Below are 25,791 nucleotides of genomic sequence, written 5' to 3' on the forward strand. Positions count from 1 at the left end.
TTTTGAGCAACACCATAAAACGAGAACAGAGAGAAAGGACGGAGCGTCCAGCAGAGCCGCTGGAAGCAGGCCGGCTGAGGGAGGAGCGGCAGCGCCCAGGACCCCCGCGGGTGTGGGCGGAGCCGCACGCGCAGGGCCCGGGAGCTCCAGCGCTGGGCGAGAGGCTGAGGTACCGAGGGTTCTGAGGACTAAACACAAAGGGAAGGCGAGCAGATCTGAGGAGAAACCCCGCACCTTCTGGAGTAAGAGCTTCCCTCACAACCCAGCTACGAAGACTAGTCCACAAAGGTTAAAAAAAAAAAAAAAGCCTGAATTCTAGGCTGCCTCATCTTAAAGATGCTGAAAGCTGGGCCCCCTGAGCGGGGACAGCAGGAGGCCTGTCCGACCGTGGGGAGGAGGCCAAGGCGGCCGCAGACTGTCCTGCTGCCCCGTCCCCGTCCCTGCTCCACAGGCACCGCCACTGGTCGACGTCTCCAGGGCTACGTGTGGGCCTCGGACCGTTCCAGCTGCACCTGTGCGCTAGGCATTACTGCCAACGGCATAAAAATCAGGATATAAAAGTCCAGGCTGGAAAGGGTAAGCAGCTTCCGCAGGACTCTGCCAGAATACCAGCAAGAACACGCAGATCTCCTGCCCTTAACGTCACAGGCGTTCCCTGCGCAACCCCATTTCTGCAGGTTCTTGCAACTGTCACTACAACCAACCCCAAATTCCTTTTTCTGAGAAATCACAAACCAACCTGTGGCCTCGAAACAGCAAACAGAAAAGCCAAGCACGCTCGCTCCCCTGACACATTCTGGAATTCTCTAACAGGGCAACCTGGAGGTGACAGACAACAGATACCTGGTCAAACAGATAGACTGTGACGTCATCGAAAAACGTCACCGCCTTCTTCTCCTTCTTCCAGTCGTTGGGCAGCTGGTCGGTGGTGGCGGCGGCCGAGGGTTTCAACAAGCTCCGAAGGTGGCGGCCATCCTCACAGCTGAGGATCACGGGCACCGGGTGCTCCGTCTCGTCCTCCGACTCGGAGCTGAGGCTGTGCAGGTTGAAGGCCCGCAGACCCTCGTCCTCCTCGTCGCTGTTTTCGTCCTCCTCGTCCGCGTCGATCCCGTCCTCGGCAAGGTCGAGCATCCCTGACACGCCCAGTTTCCCCAGGTACTTCCCTTCGACGTCTGGCTCCTTCAGCTTGGGGCCCTCGGAGTGGCCGCACAAGGCCTTCTCTACTGTCGGGGCCGCCGGGCTGGCAGAGCAGAGGGGGGCGGCTGCAAACGCCAGGAGTTCATTGGTGTGGGTCCCCATGGAAGCCAGCACACAGGGGGGCTCTTCCTGGGCCTCGAGGTCATCCCCGCTGCTCAGCTCCGAGTTCAGCAGACGCGAGGGACTGCCGGCCTCGTCTTCGGGGGGCTGTGTCTGTTTGGAAGCGTCCGTGGGTGCTGGTTCTGCCACGCTGCTTGACTCCAGGTGACGGACGTTCTGCGGGGCAGGGGGCCAGCTCTGGCCAGGTTGGCCGCTGCTGGTTTCCAGGCAGCCGTCCAGGGGGCTGGGACTCTGCTCTGGGCTGCCTGGCTCAGGCAGGGGCTGGTCCACTCCCAAGGGCGATGCTGAGGCGCCAGGGACCCCCTCTGGCTTCTTATCGGGCTCAGAGTCATTGTCTGAGAAGTAAGCGGAGTCTCGGTGTGAGCCCTGGCAGCCAGAGGCAGGAGTCTGCGAGGTCACCTCCGCACCTCTGTGGCCACTGGCTGCATCTGAGATGATGATGACGGGCTTGGGAGGCGGCCCCCCGCGCACGCCGTTGCCCACGGAGGCCACGTCAGGGGCTGCAGCGCCGTCGGGGGCTGGGTGCAGTGTCCATTCGGGGGACTCTAGGTTCTCCGTCTCGTAGCCACTGTCCGCAGGCTTATCGGGGGGCAGGAGTTTCTGGGGTGTGTGAGGGCCTAAGGAGACCAGGGACACCTCATGGACATCCACCGAGTCCAGGGAGTCTGGGGTCTCCAAGGACTGCTCTGAAGTCGGGATGGGTGTCGACAAGCTGTCCTCGAGCAGGCTGTCCTGACTGGCGGAGTCCGAGGAGAGGGCGGACACCAAGCCCACCTCCTCTGTAGCAGCATCTTTACAACCCAGCTGACTCAGGGCCTCCACGGCCTCCAAGGCTCCCTCCGGCAGGCCTTGACGGCGGTGGTCTTCCAAAGGCGGTTGATTTTGTAAGTTCTGCCTTGATTCTGGAAGGCTGTTCCCTATACTCACCTTGCTGGCAAAAGTGTCGTGGACGAGAACTGAGTCACTCTGGGTCAGTCTCAAGGCCCTCTCCCCGTGGCGAGTCGGGTCTTGGGACCCAGCGCCAGTTGGGGGGGTGTCCACTGGGGTGGGTGCAGAGTCCAGGTTCACCTCCCGGCTGACACCGTCTTCACGGACACCAACATCCAAGCCCGTGGGCCAGGCTCCGCCCTGCTTCAGGGACACACCTGGAGGGACACTGTGAGGCAGCCCCTTTCTTTCGAGAGAGGTAGGAGGCACCTGCACCTGCGGGGAGGGCAGCGAGGTCGCCTTCCAAGTGCCATCCTTGGGCGCCACGCCCAAGTCTCTACCCTGCACGCTGACGTTTTCCTGCAGCAAAGAAGAGCCTGGTTTATTTTCAGCAATCTTAAGCTCTGCATCTAGAGAGTTTCTACTCGGACTTTCTAATATGGTCTCAGGAAAATCAGCATTTCTAAGTTCTGTTTGAAGATCGTTTATATCTTCCTTGTTGGACAAGGCGTCTTTCAGTAAGTTCTTCTCTTGAAGAAATAAAAAGTTTTCTGACAATTCTTCAACACTCAGCTGATCAAAACCGTCCTGGTGCACGAGGTTTCCTGAGGAGCACATAGTCTCACAGTCAGAAAGCTTGCGGGGCTCTTCCTTCTCCAAGTGGCGCGTAATTACTGACCCTTCCGGGTCATCCAAACTTGAGCTTAAGGGGGTCGGCTTAAAGTCAGCTTGGACTCCATTTAGTTCCATGAAGTCAAATATTTTTTGGTGACTGGGCAAAGCCTCTGATTTGTCAAGGTCACTAAATATGCTGTTGAAAGGGCTCTCGGGTCCCTTGATAACGTGCACATCCTCGGGTGCGCTGGCATCTCCAGCGTCTGCAGCGTTCTGGAAGACATCCTCATCTGCGCGGCACTCCTCAAACTCGACACTCCTGAGGGACAGAGCCCGGGGCGCCCCGTCGCCCATCCCACCTGGATTATCCATTTCCGTCGTGAGCAGCGCAGGCGGGTAGTCCAGCTCCACGTTGCTGCGGCTCTTTTCTTCTAATTGGATGTAATAGTCGCTTCCGACAGAAAGGTTGTGGGCGTCAAAAACGGGCACTACTCCAGGGGCCCGCAGGGGGACGTCCTGGCCGCTGTCATCTTGCTTCCCGGGCCCGGGATCTGAGAGAGAGCTCTCAAAGACTTCCGTGGGGAAGAAGACGCTGGGGTAGGACAAGGCTTCGTCCGGGGGGCCCCGGCCGCACCCGTCACCGTGGTCGTGCTTGGCTGCCTCCCAGACGTACTCGAAGCTCAGGCCCTGGCTGGTTTCCGTCACGGTGAGGACCTCCTCCATCTCATGACCGAGCCGGTCCCTGGTGAAGTGGTCGAGGATGGGGAAGGCGGCGTCACTTGCAGCGTCTCTGCTGTTTGCATTTGGCTTGAGCGCGTTCCACTGCTGCTCAAAGTCGACTTCCGGGTCCCTCTGGCTTTGCATCCGCAGGTAGGTGAGCAGTCTGTGCACGTCCTCGGCCGCTGGTCTCTTGTCTGGTGACAACCAGCAAAACTGTAAGACTTCATACCTGAGTGACACAGACAGGTGATTAGCGGACAGATGAAAAGACCTCACAAGGATCCCTGGGCCACCTCGACACCCCAGAAGTCTCAACACTTTAATCACTGCCAACCATCTGAAGGGGTTCAGCTCACGGTGAGGTCAGGGTAAAAGCGGAAAGGGAGGAAGAGAAAATTTGGCCCTGCTAATTTTCTGTGTCCTCAGGACACTGCATAGTATCACTGCAATTCTTTTGCCTTGTCATTTGTTCTTCTGTTTTCCAGGGACTTAGCCATCGAATTTAGAAACAGTTCTAAAACGCTCTCCTCTTAACACAACTGCCATTGGTATTCTGCTTAGTAAAGGATGCACGTATTTAATGTTCTGAGATTTACTCACTTTATTTTGCGAGAACTCACACAGACAGATGCTGTTCTGACTAATCTCTAACTATTCCCCAGATAAAAATAACACCGCGATCTTCTGCCGCACATGGTTTCCTCAGGTGATGAAAGGAGCGGAGGGCAGAAGGCGAGAGCAGAGAAAGAAGCCCAGAGAAGGTGGCAACCAGGAGCTGGTCTTCAAAGGGTCGGCTGAATACGGCCAACACCTTAAACTGCAGCCGTGAGTGGAAGGGAAGACAGAGACGGGGTCATGGTATTAAATTCACAGCATGAATGTCTGGTTATTCCGGGTGAGTTAGTTGTAGCAAGTCGGGGGCTGAGCAACGCCCACACAGAGGCACACCAAGCTCCAGGAGCACCGGCAGCTGGGCAGGGGTGACACGGACAGTGGCCTCGACAGGTGAGCCTGAGCCTAACTGGAAACAGAGTAAGAGCTGGTCTGGAGACACCGAAGAAGTAAATCTGTCTACCCTACCCATCTTTCTTCTCACACATCGGGTATCACTTATACAAAGAGCCTCATTTAAAAATGATTCCACAACAGGAAACTCCCTTAAAACTGACTTTTCTAATTAGTTCAGATGTCACATTCTTCTTATCACATGCAGCACAGAAATTCCTGCTTGTTCTACACATTTTTAAAAAATAGCATCACATTTAAAAAATGGATGTCAATTCTAAAATCGGTCATGAATAATATACAAATGATTGCTTTTCATAACATTTATTTTTTAAAATTAGAGAATACATAACTAACACTCGTGGAGACAGGATTTCCTTATCTTTTGAAGAGAACGTGAAGTTACCCACCATCTGTCGGAGTAAGGTTGCTCCAGCTGGGGCTTTGGGAGTTTTGTGTCTCTCTCTCGAATGACCTGGTTGAGAACTTCTAAGTTGGAAAGGTTGGAATAAGGCTGAGCTGCATTCTCAAAAAGCTCCCAAAGCGTCACACCCAGGGACCTGTGGAAGAAAGAAAACAGTTATTTCTTTCTCGCTTCAGATGTCGAATTTTTAACACCCACATTTTCACTGTACAGTCATTTAGTAATTTGAAGCCCACTGTGTCTGCTGGAAGGATTTCTTGAGATAGCTCTTTAACATGATTTAAAAAGCAGGCATTTCCATTAAAATGAGGACTACAACAGGAGTACCTCCTTAGAGTCACTAACAGTACTACTTTAGGAGTTCTGGCCAATGCAAAACAGTATGAGATGGCGTGACTGCAGGGAGGAGCGAGTGTGACTGTCAACCTCAAAACTCAAGAGATTACAAGGATCATCACAACGGCTTTCAAGAGTTCAGCAACATAGCCAGGCGCCAGGTGGAGACACAGGGTTCCGAGATTTTTGATGGGAAATCAGAAATTCTGACATGAACAATTCCTCCCTGTTGGCTTCATGTATTTCTTGCTGCAGTTGTTCCTGAGTATTTGGGGCCTGTTGCTCTTAGGAAGAACTTCCCTCCACCTGCCCAAGCCTGTCACTGCCACCAGGTGCAGAGCTGTCACCAGAGGCGCGACCTTCGAGGTCCCCGTCCCGCTCGCGCCTGTGCCCAGCGCTGTCCCCGTGGGACCAGCCTCCACTGCCGAAGTGGGAGGAACGCCTCCTCTGCACCTCCTCCACGTGGTCTCTGCGCCCCTTCCCACCTCCTCCACTGCTGTCCTGTGTTTCGTCCGTCTTCGGCAACGGCTCCCAAACCTGGCTGATCATCTGTGGTCTGGAGGCCGGTACTCAGGCCCCGCCCCACGCCCAGGACTCTCCGTTGGCAGACGCGGGTACGGCTGCATCTTCGAAAAGCTCCCCTGCGATCCTGACGTGCAGCCAGCTTTGGCTGCTGACGCGTCCCGTGACTGGGATCAACACCCGCCAGGACGCCGGCGTGAATCACGAGCTGCATCTACACAAGCAAGCTTGTCCTCTGACGTGGCAGAGTTCCACATCACTGACTCGCCTTCGCTGATCTCACAAATCAGTGAGAAAAATCAACGTATTCAGTATCTAAGTGGAGAGAGCATCCCAGGCAAAGGAAATAAAAGCACCTCAATCTCCCAGTCTGATTCAAGAAGGGAGATGTGTCCCTGGCACAGAACTGCCAGGGGCAGAGGGCCGTCTCGAGCACAAAGAAATTTAAGACACCATCAACGACTTCGGGGAATTAACAATTTACGTGACTGAGGAAAAGAAGAAGTTCACATGAAATGCTAAAGACAGCAAAGGTGGCCCACGGTCAGGGGCAAAGGGAGTGCGATCGGCACCAAGCCTGGTCTGACCCTGGGCGTGTCCCTCCGCCGGCCTCAATTTCTCCCGTCTCCGCTGTAACTCCCTTCCTCTCGCTCAGCAGTGCCCGTTCCCCAGCCCCTCCCCTGTCCTTCAGAGACCATGAAGAGTGAGTCTTCCTCTCACCTGCCCCACTCCCCCCGCTCCCCACATCTTCCCCCACCTCCCTTCGCGGAGCACAGAGGAGGAGGAGACATGCGCCACCCCCCCAGCTCCCTTCCCTAGTCTTTCCCGCCCGCCGGGCACCGCCTTCACCCCCCCCCCCCCCCCCCGTCTCTCAGCTCCTTGCCTGGCACTGGCCCACGTCTGAGGACCAGCCAGCCTCTTTCTTCTGGGAGGAGAGGAAAGCTCTTATCCCCTCTTCCACCAAACTTGCTGAGAGAGGACCCCTTGTTCACCCCTGGCAGGGTGGCCCCTGCCACGGGTGGAAGCGGGTGCCGCTGCCAGCCCTGCCCCCAGAGGCTCCCAACCTGTCAGAAACAAGGGGGAGGGGCAGGCTCTGTCTCTGGGAAAGCAGACTAAGTTTTCAGGTGCATCGCCCTGCTGGGAACAGTAAAGATACGCATGAAGCACGAAAAGCAACTTCTCGAACACATCCAACAGCAGATAAGACAGCCGCAGATGACCTGGGCAAAATCTAGAGCTTAGAGAACTACGTAGAACACGAAAGCCACCTCCGACAGCGGCATCTGCTGAAGCACAGAACTTGAGCTTCTGTGTCTTTGGTGCTCAATGGGGGTGATGGTGGGGGTGGACAGGCCAAAGCCCTGGGCCTGCCCAAGGGAAGGGGTCTCACAGAGATCTGCTCACAGTGGGAATAAACCTGCCCCTGCCCTCAGGAGCCTGGGAGGCAACCTGCTCTGGCACTGAGGCCCTGTGAGTGAGTGAGTGAGTGAGTGTGTGTGTGTGTGTACACGGGAGGCATGTGTGTGAGTGCGCAGGGGCGGGGGGATAGTCCTAAAGAAGCTGTAACCACAGGGCTGGTCCTTACGTGGATCTGCAGCCCAAATTCACACCATCTGAGCTGAACATATGAAGCCCTGGGTTAGTGCAGTCCCTTACACGACAGGACACCCAAGTACCTGACAAAAGCAAATGTGGATCCTCCCTGAAGGAACATTTCTCTTGATTCCAGGTTTCCAAGATCTTCACCATAAAAAGTGCCCAAGGAAACAAGGCAGCATCAAGAGCCACAAGATCAGACCCACAGACTTCAGATACTGGGGTCACCTGATCGGACCATGACCCAATTATTAAAAACAACGGGACAAGTTTTTAAAAATCAGACATCCCAAAATCGAAAAGCCAATCCCTGAACTATAAAATTCAATAGAGAGATTTGATGGAAGAAAGGACACAGCTGAAGAGAGAACTATAAAAAGAGAGAGAATAAGTGGCTGGAGCACAGGTCTGAAAAATTACCTTGAGTGTGGCACAGAGAGTCAGAGATGGAGTATATAAAAGAGAGAATAAGAGACAGAAGACAGAGCAAGGAGGCATAATGCATGTCTAATCAGACTTCCAAAAGCAGAAAAAATGGGGCAGAGGCAGTACCTGAAGAGTAAGGGCTGAAAACAGCAACCTAAGATATGAAAAGCCAAATAAACCCCAAGCAGAAAAAAAAAAAAAAATCCACACCCGTACACATCACAGTGAAGCTACAAAATCCAAACAACAAAGAGAAGAGTTTAAAAGCAGCCAGAGAGGAAAAGTCACACTTCCTTCAAAGAGCTTAGGGAGACTTACAGTTGACTTCTCAAGAGCAGCAATGGAAGCCAGAGGACAGCAGAGTGAGATCTTCAATACACTAAGAGAAAGTAACTGTCATCAAGTAAAAATACACTTCAAGAATGAGGACAAAATAAAGCTACGCGCAGACCTACAGAGAAAGACCTGAGGGTCTGTTACCAGCCGAACCTCACTAAAGGAAATTCTGAAGGACAAATTTCAGACAAAAGGAGAGTGATCCCAGATGGAAGGTCAGAGATTCAAAAAAAAAAAAAAAAAAAAAAAAAAGGCAAAGTGATTTGATTACATGCACAAACCTAAACAAACACTGATGCTAAAAACAATAATAATAATAATAGTCTTGTGGGGTTAAAAGAAAAATTAAGATACCTAACAATAATGACATATAATTGTGTGCGTGTGTGTGTTATGTAAAACTAAACTAAGTTAAAGTCTGTTAAAGTACCCTGAGGTCCTTGTATTGCTCAGAAAGAGAGCCAAGATCATAACTACTGTTAGCCTAAGTTAAGTGAAGTATACATGTTATAATCTCTAGGGTAACCAATACAAGTATAAGAATAGAGTATACAGCTTCCAAACTAAGAGGAAAAAACAGTTTTTAAAAAAATCAATCCAAAAGGCAAGAAGAGAAAAAGAAAATAGAGAAAGGACAATAGCACACAAAAAATGTATATATAAATTAAGAAAGCTATAACAAAAATTGTTAGTCAAAGACTTAGATACCTTTTTTATCAACTTCCATTAAACTGACCTACATCTCAGTATTACATAATGGTCCAAACCTCTTCCTGTTTTTTCATTCACTTCAATAAACATTTATTAAACACTTATTATAAGCCAGGCAGTAGGCATAGAGTAGGCAAGCCTACAGTAGGCAAAGAGAACAGCCCTGGTTCCTGTTTTTATGGAGATCATTACCACTCAATGGGTAAGAGAAAAGTTAATTGCATCATGGCAACTGTGATAACTGCTATGATGTCAATAAACTGTCTTTTTCATACCACCAGGCACTCTGGTGGATCCAAGTTCTAATCAATTACTTTCCCTTAAGAAAGTGCTGGAGAAGAAAGAAGTTAGGACTTTGCTAACAACAAAAGTCTAACAGAATGGCAAATCAATACATACCAGATATTACCATACTTAGTTTGATCCGCAGTTAGTAGTCTGTCTTGAAAGCTGGTTACTAATTCTGGAGCAGTCCATCGCAGAGGGAAAATTTTTTTATCATCTGTTTCAATATAATCCTCCTGTTTTGTTAGAAAGCATACAGAATTTTGAACTTTGTAACACTTTCAGTGAGCTCAATGATTTAATTCCAGGTCATTCTCAGAAAACACATGCTCCACCCAAAAAAACATGTCAGAAAAAGAAGTGGGCACGAGACAGACTTTCTGGGCAGAAGGTGGGTAAGGGTTTCCCTGAAGCCTCATGGGCCTCATGAGCTGGTCTCTGAGCCGTGAACACTCGTTCAGTCATCCTTCCTGGAAAAGGAAGGTACGCCGTGTCTGATGCACACAACACAGACTCGGAGCAAAACATCTTGTAAAATATGCTGGGCCAGATCCCCGAGCAGGGGAGCAGGGCGGTTAATGAGTAAGAGCGCAGGCTTTCGAGTCAGACAGACTGGCTGAATCCACGTCTGTGTCCGACGTTCACCAGCTCTGCGACTCTGGGCAAACAACGCACATGCTGAGCCTCCTTCCTGAGACTGTGCAGGCGAGCACGTCACAGTGCCCGGCGGTATACAGCAAGCGCTGATGACGCTACAGCTACCATGCAGACAAAGAACCGACTTTTATCTGCATGATATTTTTCTGCCCCACATGATGCCACCTCACTCACCTGGGCTACACAAACACACACAAATAAAAACCTCACGTGTTTCATTTATTTTCTTTGGGGATACATTTATAACAGAGTTTAAAAATCCAAACCCAAAGCTTCCCGAATGTGAGCTGAAATTTTACGGAACTTGTAACAGAGAAATACTCATATGATGTGCATATTTTATTATATAGGTAGCAATAATTATTTAACCCCTTTTCAAAAAGGTGTGGCATTTCGTGGTATGATCAGTGCGTCAGTATAGGTGAAATTAAATCAGGTCAAGGAGAAAACGCTTAAACCTTTGGCTTACCTTGTACCTGCTGAATCCTATTCCATAATCTCCCACTTTCACATTTAAGTCCGAGGTAAGAAAACAATTCCGCAGGGCTAAGTCACTGAAAACAGAAAGAGTGGAGTGAACGCAAGGAGATCAATGCCCGGGATGGTGTGACGTGAAGCTGCTATTCAGAAAGGCTCTCTTGAGTAATAGGGAGCTCCCTGCTTAATAATTCATGTTCTAAAATCCTTTTTCACAGAAAAAGGTAATACCATATCCTAATTATTTAAAGAATGGAGATGATCAGATTTTTTTGTAAATCACTCTGACTGCTAAGGTTAAGTACTGACTGTAGCCATACCTCTGCAGTAATACCAGATTTATGGCTCATTTCCTAATATTTTTAAAGTTACCAAGAAAGAATTCTAAATTGGCTAAATTTTCTCAATTTTTTTAAATACCTTGCATTACCTGAGTAATAGTCTAGTAGTAGTCTCTTTGTTGTAAGTAAAGAAGAATAATTACAACTTTAAACACCCCAAAATAATCTACGTTATTAAAAATGTTTGTTTTTTAAAAACTCCTTTTTCAAAGATATGCAAGCATTATAAGGAGGCCCTTTCCAAATCACTCTCATCTCTTCCAAACTCCGCCTCTCCAAGAGAGAGGCAAAAAGCATATTTTCAAGACTTACTTAAAACAATTTACTTATACAGTTTAAGAACAAGTTAATTTTCAAAAACACCTAATTTGAAAAGTAAAAACTACTTTTTCTAAAGGAACTTCCCATAAAGACAACAGATTACATTTTTTGGATTTCAGCTTTAGCTCTCAGAGTCTTTTAAATTATCCACTGGCATATGAATAAAAAAGCCACTACAAATGGGACCTAATGAAACTTAAAAGCTTTTCCACAGCGAAAGAAACCATAAACAAGACTAGAAGGCAACCCTCAGAATGGGAGAAAATACTTGCCAACAAAGCAACTGACAAAGGATTAATCTCCAAAATATACAAGCAGCTCATGCAGCTTAATACCAAAAAAGCAAATAACCCAGTCCATGAATGGGCGGAAGACCTAAATAGACATTTCTCCAAAGAGGACATACAGATGGCCAACACACACATGAAAAGATGCTCAACATCACTAATCATCAGAGAAATGCAAGTCAAAGCCACAATGAGGTATCACCTCACACCAGTCAGAATGGCCATCATCAAAAAATCTAGAAACAATAAATGCTGGAGAGGGTGTGGAGTAAAGGGAACTCTCCTGCACTGTTGGTGGGAATGTAAGTTGGTACAGCCACTATGGAAAACAGTTTGGAGGTTCCTTAAAAAACTAAAAATAGAACTACCATATGATCCAGTAATCCCACTCCTAGGCATACACCCAGAGAAAACCATAATCCAAAAAGAAACATGTACCACAATGTTCACTGCAGCATTATTTACAATAACCAGGACATGGAAGCAACCTAAATGCCCATCAACAGATGAATGAATAAAGAAAATGTGGCACATATATACAATGGAATATTACTCAGCCATAAAAAGGAATGAAATGGAACTATATATAATGAGGTGGATAGACCAAGAGACTGTCATACAGAGCGAAGTAAGCCAGAAAGAGAAAAACAAATACTGTATGCTAACTCATATATACGGAATCTAAAAAAATGGTACTGATGAACCCAGTGACAGGGCAAGAATAAGGATGCAGGTGCAGAGAATGAACTGGAGGACATGGGGAAGCTGGGACGAAGTGAGAGAGTAGCACAGACATACATACACTACCAACTGTAAAATAGATAGCTAGTGGGAAGTTGCTGTATAACAAAGGGAGATCAACTCGATGATGGGTGATGCCTTAGAGGGCCAGGAAAGGTAGAGTGGGAGGGAGTTGCAGGAGGGAGGGGACATGGGGATATGTGTATAGATACAGCTGATTCACTTTGGTGTACCTCAAAAGCTGGTACAAAAGTGTAAAGCAATTATTTTCCAATAAAGAGGTTAAAAAAAAAAGCCACTAAATTAAAATAGAATCAGATACCTAATTTACAGTTTTAAATCATAAATAAAAGTTATCAGAAACTGAATTTCTATAGTCCAACATTTAAAACGTTTGTCTTTATATGACTGTGGAAGACCAAAAACTTTATCAAATTCTTTTTTTCAATGATTTAAATTTCCAAAGTCCCCACATCTGAAATATAACAATAATGGGGTAAGGACAGCCACAGCACATGCCTGGCACATAACAGCACTGACCCCATCACACAATAACAGCCAATGTGTACCAGCGCTTTACACCAAGGCGTTTCTCTAAGCGCCTGACACCTGCTGACTCATTTCATCTTCACAACAAGCTCTGAGGTCGGTACTATTATGCTCCCTGTTTATAAGAAGGAAGCTGAGGCACACAGAGAGCTGAGGTGACTCTGCCAGGGCCAGCATTTCCATCTTCCCCCATCAACAACCATCAACAACAGCCCATTACCAGTCAGAGCACGGTGCCTGCGTGCAGCTGGTCCTCAGTAAACATGCTGATCTCAGTTTCCAGGTAGACGTGTTCAATTCCTCTCTACACTACGTTCACAAGTGGTGTTTTCACGGCACTCCACCCAGAAGCCATCAGGCCTGTGGAGGCGTCTGGGGAAGACCACGGGACGCCCCTGCTGTTACAGACAACAGACAGGCACACGTGAGAGAGACTGCAGGTTTGGTTCCAAACCACGCAATAAAGCGCATCTGACAATAAAATGAATCTCGCAATAAAGCGAGTCACATGAATGTTCTGCTTTCCTAGTGCGTACAAAAGTGATGTTTACACTGCACTGTAGTCTGAGTGTGCAAGAGCATTATGTCCAAAAAAAAAAAAAAACCGATATGTATAAACCTTAGTTAAAAAATACTTTATTGCTTAAAAAATGCCAAAGTAATTACAATAGTCACGTCAAAGATCACAGACCATCATAACAAGCATCATAACAATGAGAAGGTCTGAAATACTTTGAGAATCACCATAATGTAACACTGAGACAGGAAGTGAGCAAACGCTGTTGGAAAAATGTGCCAAGAGACCCAACTCAACGAAGGGCTGCTGCAGACCTTCGATGTGTAAAGAAAAAACGGCAGCATCTGCGAAGCGCAATACAAGCAGGTGTGTCTAACTCAAGGAGAGACGTGGTCCCTGGTTTTTGGAGTGAAGGAAGAAAGGGAGGGAGGCCACGGTGCAGGCAGGAGAACTCACGGCAGCCTGACCCCCTGGACCGAGAGCTGCAGGCGTGGTGCAGCAGGTCCTGCCGCAGAGGCGCTGAGCACCACCAGCACCTCCAGAGCCCCTGCGAACGGATCCTTCTCAACCTCCCCAACACCTCTGTCCCGGGACCAGAACTAAAAGCTGGGCGCCAACGTTTGGCCGCGGTGTGCGCGTCATGTGCGGCGGGGCGGCAGCCTGAGGGTTGGGGGGGCACCTTCCACCTAGGCCGCAGGAATCACTCCAGGGCCACGCGGCAGCCTCCCTGTTGGCCTCTCTCCTCACACATGCTTCCCTGCAGGTCTTCAGATACAGGAAAGGAGAAGCTTAGATAAAAGATGAAAAGTTATATGTGCAAAAGGCCTGCGGCTCTCGTGATAAACGACATTTTGAAACTCTAATACAATTCAACTGATGGTCTCAGAGCAGGAGGAAGTGCTTCTCATTATCTGAACACCAGGGGTAATGAGGAGGAAAACAATGGTGTGACTAAGGGAATTTCTTCTAACCCTGCTCCCTCCCTCCACCCCAAACATCCTGGTCACCAGAGGACAGTGGCAAAAGCACCAGACAAAGTCAGAGACCTGGGAACGAGACTTGGCTCCACCACTAAGAACTGTGTGACTTCAGGCAAGTCAGTTAACACATCAGAGCCTCAGTTTTCCTTGCCAAAAAAAAAAAGGGGGTGGGGGGGTGGGGAGTGGGGGGCTGACCTGTAAGAGTTAACTCGTAAGGTTTTTATAAGGATAAAAAATTTTAAAACATGAAATGTTTTCAAAACATTAAAGTGTTATCCAGATTCTAAATGATGATATAATTCAATTCAAAATTGGTAAAAATAAATATTCTCTGAAGCCCAGTAACATGCCAAGCTAATGAATAGGAAAACACAAGGTGTAACTTTTTAACAGCAGAGGTAACTCTTGACGTCAATGGCTGGTTTGGGTCAAGAAATACAAACATACCCAGTATATTCGCCCTTCAAGTTGAAAAACAGGTCTAGTGGCAAAGCTGCCAAGCAATCTAGCCCTGAAAGGCTCTAAAGCTCTGCCCCGTCCCCCTTGGCTGGCAGCGCTCGCGGTGGCCTCCACCATCAGCCACTGCGTGGGACCCAGGCGCGTGAGGAGCCGCCGGACACAGGAAGAGGGAGTTCACAGAGGAAGAGTTTCTAAACAGCTTCCCATCCCGATTCACAGGAAGCATCACCACTTGTCCTCAGCTCCCACTGGAAGGGGAGTTTACCCATCTCCAGGAGGCTTGCTCGCACAGAAACAGCTCAGTGTGGCTGCAGTCATTTTCAAAATCCTCTCCTCTATATATGTTACCCACTTAGGCTCTCCTGGGGGCCCTGAATTCCTGATCAAAAGAGCAACAAACGAACGAAAGTTACCGAATATTCTTCTAGGGCTTGGCCCACATTAACTTATGTAACCTTGACAAAAGCACTTCAGCGCAAGATTATCCCCATTCCACAGGAGAAACAGGCTCGGAAGGATTAAGGAACATGGCTCACATGGCAAAGCTGAGGAGGGGCCGCTTAACAGCACCAACCTGCCACTGGCAGCCACGAAGGCTTAAAAAGAAAAATCTGTACGTGGGTTGTGAAGAGACTCTGCCACTTACCACGTGAAGGTGGGAGGCAGCTACAGAGGTGCAGGTAGAGGATTCAGGCAAGACTCCGACGTGGCACAAAGAGGCCACTGTGCTTAGGGTTTGGATGGCTTTTACCCCTGCTTGTCAAGTCAACCCGCATCATGCTTCTCCTCCCCGACAACACAACACAGCCAGCCACTGGCACGGCTGCCCCTCCCAACCCTGCGTAAACTGGCTTGCGTGAATACTAGGCCTGCGACACTGGACACCCACACTCTGAGGGCTGGATGACTTAGCAACCCTGGTGTTTCCCAGCAGAAAGTAACTTTAACTTTAAAACTGGGCAAATCCTATAGAGGTCTTTTCATGTACAGCTGCCACCCAGGTGCTCTTCAAGGCCATGGTCACACAGGTCTCCAGCTACATGAGCCACAAGGCCATCGTGAGGCCACTGGCGCACGCCGCCCGCTGGATGCCCTGTGCACTTAGCTCATCGCAGTGACCTGGTGGCTTCTCGCGGGAGCTGCTCCTCCAGGAAGACTGACAGGCTGGGGACAGGAAGTCCCAGGCTCTCGGCCAGCAGGGCAGGACGGGGTGAAGTGAAGCACACTGGCAGCTCCTGCTGTTTATGTGGCCTCTGCGAACGTCCCATGTTTGATTTCAGAAATGCAGGCTACCCAAGACCCAGGCATATGTCTCCTCTTAGACAGTAAGTAAAAATAAAATTTAGCTGGGGGTGCTTTACTAGATCAGCTTCCAGATGGACATGTGGGATATTCTGTTTTCAACCAAGATAGAAAAGTCCGACTTCTGAGTCAGCGAACAAATATTCTAAAGTCCAACTTAAAAATACGCTATTATGTATTCAATATCTTATAATAACCTATTGGTATAATGACAAACAATGTGAAATACATATGTGTGTAACTGAGTCACTCTGATGTACACCTGCAACTAACACAGTACTGTAAATCAACTATCCTTCAATTTTAAAAAAATGCTATTATGGTGTGCTACCACCAAAAAAATAAGGCGCAAAATTTGGCCCCAAATGGAAATTTTACATAAAATATGGCTACTTTTTAAAATAAAATGAAACAGCTGTCAGTGGTTTCAAGAATTTTCTTTACCTTGAGTTTACGCACCTGAATTAAATCCAAACCACGTGAGTTAATTTATCATCTTTATTTGTTCTAAAGTTCACAAGATTCTAAATTAAGTAAAACTTTAACCTAAAGAAACTCACAGGAAGATAACATTTACTCTGACATCTTTGCCAATTTTTAAAATACAATAGTAGGCTTTAAACACAATTTCTAGCAGTCTTTGATAACTTTATGTCGCTGATTCTGATATGATATTCTTTTTAAACGCTCCATTCTCCAAAATCTAAGAATTCCTACACGTAGGTAATCAACACCTGTGTTTTACAAAAGATTAACAATACAAAAATGCTGGGTATTAACCTGTTATAAGGTTAAAAAACAAAATATAAGAACTCTCCATTATAAAACAAATAGATCTTTATATTTTGAAGTTTTGTGTAAGGGTTTCTGCCTTGGGCCTGAAGAAACTCATAATCTTTTGGGTCTCAGCATTTCAGCAGAATGATCTGCTCACTATGCAAGTCAAATAAGATAAATGTGTAAGAAAAATGTTAGTTTTCCTTCTTCCCATTCTGAAGTAATGATGAGAATTTGATAGGTATTTTCCCATGCCTATTCACACACACACACACAACTCCCTACAAATACAAGTTTTTTTTTTTTAATGGTGTCATGTTATATATTCCTGTGCAACCTGCTTTAAAAAATATATATTTCATAGACGGCAGTACACTCAGGTGTTCCTTTTCAGGTCTTCGGATTGTTAAGAGTTAAATGACTTAAAGTCAACTAAAGAGACACTGCCCAGTTTGTCCAGAGAGCTGAGAAATAATTTTAAATATAAATCAGAACTCAAAAAGCCTAGAAGAGAATTAAGCAGAAATCTCCTTTTGTGTTCACAGAATCATCACCTCAAAGGACTCAAAGCCCTTTGTTGTTTTAATTACGAAAATTACATTGATGATCTGAACAAAATACAATGTGTTCCAAAGAGCTGCGTCTATTCAAGTAGGTCCAGAAAGGCCTGGACAGAAATGTGTGACCCTGACAGCTGTGCCTGCTCACACGTGACCCCCCAGTCACCTGCAGTCCAGCCTGGGCAGTGCTGGTTGGAGACCAACGCCAGCACTATCTATGAAAAGATGGTATCAGCCCCTCAGAGCCCCTCTTCCCGTCTCTGGAACGGGAGGTGGGGCCACACTGTGAAACCCAGTGGGTAGAGCTGGAGCCTGAAGCTGACAGGAGGAAGATACAAGACCAGAACTGTTTCCTCTCCATTCTTTCTCGTCCTTTGAAATTCTGGGACTAACTGCTAGGCCTCAGCTTGCATGAAGGCACTCTGCTCCCCGGCGCCGGTTTAAATGAGCCCAGCTCAACTCTTATTCTGATACTGGGCAGGAGGGGACAGCTTGTTTACAAATCGAGAGTTCACGCTACAGCTGGTCCTCCTTAAGCTTCCTGCAGGGCCTGTTCCCACACCTTTGGGGTCAGTGGTGCGGGAGGCGTGCGCAAGAGCGAGGGACCCACCTGTGTAGGAAGTGCCGCTTGTGCATGGCCGCCAGCCCCGCCGCGATCTCGCACGCCAGCCTCTGCAGCAGCATGGTCTGTGCGTCCCCCCGCGCCGGCTCGGGCTCGCCGCCGCGCAGGTAAGCCTTCAGATCGCCCTGCGGAAACCAGCCCAGGTCAGTTTCCAAAGAGGACCAGGGGAACAAACTGGCATCTCCACGCGTGCCTCGGCCAACAGAGATGACTAAGTTTACTTATCGGAAATTACTTCAGTTTGAGCTTAATAAAGAATCTCACACTGAACAAGGTTGAAATTACAAAAAAGCAATTCCAACCAAATCCTTCAAAACATTATTCTCCTTCTAGGATCATTATAAATTAATCATTAGTTTACCTCTGTTATATAAACACACGAATAACAGCAATTAAAGATAAACTTGCAATGATGCACAACTTAAGTGCAGAAGTACAGAAATTTCCAGGTAACTATGAGATGAGACGGAGAGTAAAAGAAGAGCCATTCACAGCGCCTTCACGGATTCCAGGAGAACATCCCGTCACAAAGGCCACGGCCAAAACACTCAGAGCAACAGAGAGGGAGACGAGGAAAGAAAAATGGGCGGAAAAGGAGGAAAGAGTACTTTCAGTGCAGGTAACTGCTTTAGTTCTCTGCCGGCTTCTCCAAGGCCCTGTGCTGCCCAGAGACCACTGTGAGAAAGAACATTCTACCCACTCCAGAAAAATCCACATTAATTTAAGCCTGTTCAAAGGACAGCAGCATGGACAGGAAAATGAACAAATTCACGTTCAGACACCTGCACATTTGTTTCAGTGCTGCACACCCCAGGTATTCACACCGGACCCCACCCCCAATCTTATCCTGTTTTTGTTTCATGACTTTAACTTCAGGGCTGTATGTCTTGGGGGATTTATAATGTATCTCTTTTGGAAAATCCACTTTTGAGGCAACCTTCACATTCTGCTTACCACATAATTAAGTATTTATTGATGTGATTTAATTCCAAGTTAAAGCTTTATATAATCAGTTAATAAAATTTAGAAAGCAAGCCAATAGCTTTCAGTTTTCTTTACATCTGAGTCAAAAAAATTCCAGCAGGGACTTCCCTGGTGGTGCAGTGCTTAAGACTCTGTGCTCCAATGCAAGGGGCCTGGGTTCGATCCCTGGCCAGGGAACTAGATCCCACATGCATGCCACAACTAAGGAGCTGGTGAACTGCAACTAAGAAGCCTGCGAGCTGCAACTAAGGAGCCCGCCTGCTGCAACTAAGACCCAGTGCAACCAAATAAGTAAATAAATACTACCCCCTCCCCGCAAAAAAAGACTCCAGAGGAAGGGAATTTTCCTTGACCAATGTAAGAATCTTAATACAGCTCTTATAACTGCTACTGAATAGCAAATTGATCAAATTCCTCCCAGAATTAAACTTTAAAACACAACAGTCCTTTACCAGCATTTGTCCACGCCGAATACTAAGTACATTCTAATGTAACACCAAGAACCTAGATGTGTTCTCAATCCCAGTTTCCACCATCTTTATACGAATGATGTTGATAGCAATGACCGTTACCACCTGGGCTTTCGAGCGTGTGCCAAGCACTGCGCTGGGAGTTTCTACACCTGTTCCCGCAAATCACTCTCACAATTTAAAACACTTTCCCAACTTGGAAGAGGCTTCAGGAGGTTAAGAACTTTGCCCAAGGCCACAGAGCTAACAATTAGTGGGACTGTACTTCTACTCTTCAGTTTATCAACTTGTCCAGAAAATTCTATTTGGTGAGTGAATCAAATTAGTATGCAGATCAAATCTATTATTTTATAAGAATGAATGTCCAGTAAATCAGAGCTAACCGCACGGCTTTGCAGGATTCTCCCAAGCCTAGCGAACTACTCTGCCAGGGCAGCAGCTGCGCCCCTCGGGACCGAGGCGTGTGCTCACGCCCGTCACTGTCCTCTTACTTCTTTGAGAACATGGTGCTTTCCCCTTTTGCTCCCCTCACAATCACAAACTGCTCCAGAGGAGAAACAGACATATTTTTCCACCTTTAAACATGCACGCTCCTCCCCACCCCAGCCCCACCTTCACCCAGGCTAGGCTCTGTCCAGCGTGGGAGTGGTGGGAATAAACACAGCTTTGGGTGACAATTAAATTAACCCGGAAAAACTCCAGCAAAAAGGCCCAGGCCTACAGGCTAGTGGGGTTTTCATAAGGTAGCCCGTATGGAAACGAAATATGAAATCAGAGAGCTGAAGTTTATTTACAGTACCAGTGAAACAACAACTTAAACGCATTTTTCTAACCCCTTTCTTGCAATATCTGTCTAAGGAAAACTCCCCTCCCACAACAGCAAGGTTATCCTGTGCTGCACCTGGCCACTTCTCAGAGCAAACAGAAGCTGCGGGCAAACGGCAAACAAGACCCAGGTGACGGTGGCCATGAGGGCGGGAATGGCAGGGTAGGTGCAGTTATTTTCCAGGGTTATCTGAAGTGTACTCCTTACCACTCACTGCTCTTAAGTTATCTTCTCCCCACAATAGGCCACTCCCCAAATTTCACTAGAAGATAAAGTATAATAAACAGGAGGGTATTTTGCTTCAGACTGCTAATGCTCTGAATGTTCCCAGCCTGGCAAAAACTAAAAACCTCTCCCCACCTGCACTTGGGGTGTGGGGGCAGTGAGCACGACCCCGGCCACCACAGCTCTAACCTGGGGAGTTAACAGGAGCCATTACTGGGGAGCCTGATCACTGCTGCTCACATGAGACCCGTCATGGGCTGCGAGAGCCCCAGGGTTATTTCCATGTTCTAGAAAAAGCCCCAGAGCTCTCCTGGCACCATCGTTTAAAAGAAAAATCAGCATAAAATCTTTAATTACAGCAAAAATGTTTCTATTATGTAAGTACTAAAAGTTGATTCATTCTATCCAAAACAGATAAAGCTGTATTTAGGTATCTGGCTTATTTTATTTATGTTTCAATGATGTTTAGTGAGTAGGCAGGGATCATTACTTTGGTCTATTATTTAAAGAGAAAAACACCAAGAACAGAAATATATTCGGAATTAAAATAAAGTTTCCTTTATCCAAGTTTTAAAAATTTCTCATTCTCCCCACCCCACCCCTCAAAAAACTCAAAAAGAAATATATATGACACTAGATGGCAGCAAAGCGCTGATACTAAGAACTCAAGATACCAGAGCAGTAACCTGGCCGCCGTCTCTTCTCCGAATGAGTTCCTCAAACACCTATAGATGCTTCCTCACAAGGGTCCTCTTAAATCCCAGTACCAGCTGCCACGAGGGCTTCGTCCAGCTTTTTGCAGGACACTGAGAAAAATGAATTAATTTCAACACAATGTAAAAACCCAACACGTAAACAGCTTTATAACTGAAAAATTACAGTCATTCATACATTAAATAGATGGAGTCGGGAGGAAAATTTATGATTTTTAAACAAAAATTTGAGTGAAAGGATGAGAGAATGGCGCCAACAGCCATGTGCTCGGGATCTGCTAATGAAATGAAACACGGAAGCCAGGTGGGAGGCCGTGGGAAACCCCCCAGCCGGAGGGTCTCTTAAACTCCCTCAAGCTCTCTGACTGCGCCTACTTTTCCTGCCACCACTCACGCCCCACCCCCACCCCCCAAACTATGTCCGCATGTGCACAGCACGTCCTGCTATCACGGATTATTCTCCCGGAGCTGCCCCCGTCTCTGCTCAAACCCCTCTCAGGTGAATCCCATGAAGAACCAGCACGTGCGCCTCTGCCCCCACACCCAGCCCCCGCGCCCACCCCGCCTCCCTCCCCTCTTCACAGACAGACGCCTCAAAAGCCAGGTCCATGATGGATGGCCTGCCTCCTAGCCCCCCCCACTCTCCTGAACCTGCTGCCCCCCCCCCCCCCCCAACAGGCTAGGCTGTAGCTGCTCCCGCTGGGCAGGACCGGGTGAGGGGCCCATTCCTTTCTTCCTTCCCCACGGGTCTCCTGGCTTTCTTCCAAGCTCACGGCCACTCCTTTCTGGGGCCCCTGTGCTGGACCTTCCCCCTCTTACTGGTCTGCAGGCACCAGCCCGCCCAGGGCTCTGTCCATGGTCCTCACCCCTCCTCACCATGACACTCATTCTTGGGTGATTCTATCACCCCGTGTTTGAAAATCATCTCTCATATGTTAATTTCTCTGGCTCACACCCCTCCACCTCTTGAGTGAGCCCCAGACTCACCTGTCCAGCGATGGACTCAACACCCTTCCCCGGACGCCCTAAGAGGCACCTCAAACCTAACACGTCCCGTGCAAAGCTCCGACAATCTGCTCCATCTCAGGAAACAGCATCACCACTTTCCCAGTGGATGAGGCCAAAACCAAAGTCCTCATTCTTGAGTTTGCTCTATGCCTAGACGCCCACATTCAACCCATCACCAAGCCTGGATCTATTTTCACAAAGAGCCAGAGCCGCGGGGCCCAGGGCAGCAGCCACGTGTGGGAAGGGGAACCACTGACAGGGCCCGGGGACTGGGAACATGCCCCCACCCCGCCCCAGCCACCCCACCATCAGGCCTGATCACACCGTGTGGCCGTCCAGCACGCGTCCCCTCTGCTGACTCTGAGCCGGGGACACGTCCACATGCACCTCTGTTTCACTGTAAGCCCACGTGCTCTCTTTTCTACTCCTGCTCCTGAGGGGCAGGGACACATCACCCATCTCCACACACCCGGAAGGGTCCCCGATGCACGGGGTTACCCAACGGATTCATCTATAAATAAGACATAGCCACCAACTAGGCATTTTCTGTACAAAAGGCCAATTCAAAAACGGAGGCTTCCCACTGGTGGAAAACAAACGAACAGCCATTAAACCACCTGATAGAAAAGCACACAGAATAAAATCAAGTCATCAGTTAAAATCCTCACTTTGCCACAAGCAATCGTGACCTCAAGCACGTCAAATAACCAAAGAAGAGAAGACGAGAAAGCCTGGCCTCAGGTCGGCCCGGGTGTGACCCTGAGAGGCCCTTCATCTCTCACAGCCTGGTTTCGGAGTCAGGAGGACTTGGTGAAGAAGCAAACACCTCGGGCCCAGCACAAGCTGGAGCCCTCCCTCCTCACTGCACGCCCCCCCCCCCCCACCCCGCCACTCCTCCGGGGGGGTGCGGGCAGCAGCCAAGCTTCCCGCAGCCCTGGGAGCCCGCAGCCCTGCCTCTCCTGAGCGGCTGAAGCAAGCCCGGCCCACAGAGGACCGTGGAAATCTGTACGTGACACCAGATTGCTCCCTTGCAAAGAAAAGACCATCACCTCTTGGTGAGGAGTCTGGTGACAGAGGAAGAAACTGCTGACTCTCCCGGGAAAAAAGACAGAGCCAGCCTGAATCTACTCCCTTGTCTTTATCACCTCGGCCTGCCGTCTGGCCTCCAAGTGGTTGGTCTCTGCTTGTCACCTTTTCAACTGATCTTTCCCAGCGGATGCCAACCTGCCTCTCCTAACGCGGCGCTCTCCCACCCGACGCCCATCCCACCCCACCAGCCACGGGACCGTCTGCTGACTCACGCTATTCCCATGACCCCTTCCTGCTGAGGAAAGTCCAATCCACCCACCCATCCCCAGTCAGACCAAACGCCACTTCCTTTGTGACGCCTGCCCCGGTGAGCCTAGTCAGAACTGCTACACAAGAACTACTCAAACCTTTAAATGATGATCAATTAATTTAAGAAACTAAAAACAAATAAAAATAACCAGCACTTCCCGAGCACCACCTGTCTACAGGGCAGGCGGTATCATGCCCATTTTACAGATGTCTGCACGGACGCTTAAAGAGGCCAGGCAACTCCAGGGTGACACACAAGTAAGCGGCAGGACCAGCATCTGAAGGCAGGTGCGCCTGGCCCTACAGGCAGGAAAGGCAGGACTGGGGTGACTCACCTGGGGGTGACTCACCCATGGTCCCGAGAGCTCTGGGCACAGCTCTTTGTACTCAACAGGTGCTCACACATTCTTGTTGAGTGAGTGATCCTTACCCCCCAAACAATCTCGCCTAGATACGCACGTGACAGCACATGTGAGAGCACAGCATACCTCCCACGGCCACAAGTTACACACAAAACCCTGCAGTGATCTCTCCTCTCACGAACCCTGCACCATCAGCAGTACATGTCAGTGGCTGCGGTCCAGCTACCAAACTCAGAAAACTCTTCTGAGTTTTCATTTTCTTTCATGAAAATTCTAAGATAAAGTGCTTTTCAAAAAGAGACTGGTAATTCCATCTCACAAGCAATGACTTAAGTAAGTGCGAAAATATTCTCTCCCTTCTCCTTAAAAGATGTTATCTCTGAGCATGATCACTGCCCCGTGACGACGGAAAAGGCCACGTCCACTCAACAGCTCCTGACCTACTCAGAACCTGTGAAGACAGTGGCTCCTCTCACTGTGGCTGAAGCTGCTCGTTACCAAGCCTGGGCTGCTGGCCTCCGGCCAAAGGGCGCCTTTGCCTTAGGTGACGCCCCTCTGCTTAGGCCAGCCCCTTTCTGGGAAGGTTCTGGGGCACCTAGGCTGGGAGCAGGGCTCAGGCGATGCCAGGCTTTGGGGTGTGCTGGGGACGTCCCTGCAGTCCAGGCAAGCGGGCGCCTCTACGGCGCACAGGGCTGACACGGCCCATTTCTGCCACCCGGTCTCTGCACACGCTGAGCCCAGAGTACCTGACCACAGGGCCAGTACCCCCAGCCCTTGCGCTCAGGAGCTGGTCCCTCTGAAACCTCCCAGGGTCCGGAGGTGATGAGCACGAAACTGCCCTCAGAGATAAATATGACCCCGCTGCCACGTGAGGCTGGGGTCTCCCTGGGTTAATGGCCTTTATCTTGATATGAGACTGGTCATTCCAAGCACTGACCGACAGATTTCCCAAGGGCATACCAGCCTCTTCCGGGTATAGGTAACACCAGCACAGCCCCTTATACAATAGCAGGTAATTACCAATGTCTTTCGTGTGTGTGGTAAAAACCACGTCATATAAAGCTACCACCATAACCACTTCCAAGTGTACAGTGTTGTGCAGCCATCCACACAACTCTCTTCACCTTCCCCATGAGACACTAACTCCCCCACTCCATCTCCTCCCAGCCCCTGGCACCCACCCTGCTACCTTCTGTCTGTGAGTTTGACCACTCCAGAGACCTCATATAAGTGGAATCCTACAGTATGTCTTTCTGCGACTTAGCTTCTTTCACAGCATAATGTCCTCAAGGTGCTTCCATATTTCAGCATGTGTCAGAATTCCTTTCCTTTTCAAGGCTGAATAATACTCCAGTGCATGGATGGACCTGATTCTATTTATTCGTCCCCTGACGGACCCCTGGGCCACTGTGAGGAACACTGCTGTGGACATGGGCGTGAGCACGGGACGCTGCTCTCACCTATTTAGACACATGTGCCTCGGAGTGAAACTGCCGGATCCTTTGGAAATTCTATTTTAATTCTGGGGGGAAGTTATTGTTTTTTAATTTTACTGTTGATCAATGCACCCTTGGGGGGTGCACTTAAATAAAAACAGCTATTAGCTCTGTACTGCCAGTGAAAGCTTCTGGTGGGGATGAGGGATCTTTCCAGATGTTCAGCCTTCAGAAGTGTCACATAAAATATGTCTCAAGAAGTCACACTTGCTAATTCTGGAAGGCTGTATCCATAATCTTCATCCTCAAATACGAAAGCCAACAGAAATGTAGGTAAGTTAATATCTGTGTTCCAAATACTCAGTCTAGTGTAAGTAATTGGAGAATATGCATTTAAATCTGAGATCAGAAAGTACTGGGGAAAAACTCTATAAAAAGAATGTTGACTTAACAGAGAACATGTATTTATCATATTTACATAAAAACAATGTCTGTACAATGACAGTACTAGAATCTTGTTAATACTAAGTCATTCATGGTGACTGTAAAGGAGTTATTTGTGCATTTTGTGATCTTTTAGTGTTTGTTTATAAGATACAAACTATTCCCAAGAAAACCA

General features: G+C 48.4%; 1 protein-coding gene across 7 annotated transcripts in view; it reads right to left on the minus strand.

Annotated features, from left to right (window-relative positions):
* The window catches only part of LMTK2 (lemur tyrosine kinase 2), a 168,642-nt gene that overhangs the window by 11,022 nt on the left and 131,829 nt on the right, over nt 1–25,791 (minus strand). For all 7 annotated transcript variants that reach the window (XM_057695466.1, XM_057695465.1, XM_057695467.1 and 4 more), the window contains 5 exons: nt 17,799–17,935; nt 10,347–10,431; nt 9,335–9,456; nt 4,995–5,144; nt 844–3,808 (listed from right to left, as the gene is read on the minus strand). In XM_057695466.1, the coding sequence (XP_057551449.1) occupies nt 844–3,808; nt 4,995–5,144; nt 9,335–9,456; nt 10,347–10,431; nt 17,799–17,935 (3,459 nt within the window). The remainder of the gene's footprint in view (nt 1–843; nt 3,809–4,994; nt 5,145–9,334; nt 9,457–10,346; nt 10,432–17,798; nt 17,936–25,791) is intronic.

This window comes from Hippopotamus amphibius, chromosome 9 (genome assembly GCF_030028045.1).
Source record: "Hippopotamus amphibius kiboko isolate mHipAmp2 chromosome 9, mHipAmp2.hap2, whole genome shotgun sequence".
NCBI lineage: Eukaryota > Metazoa > Chordata > Mammalia > Artiodactyla > Hippopotamidae > Hippopotamus > Hippopotamus amphibius.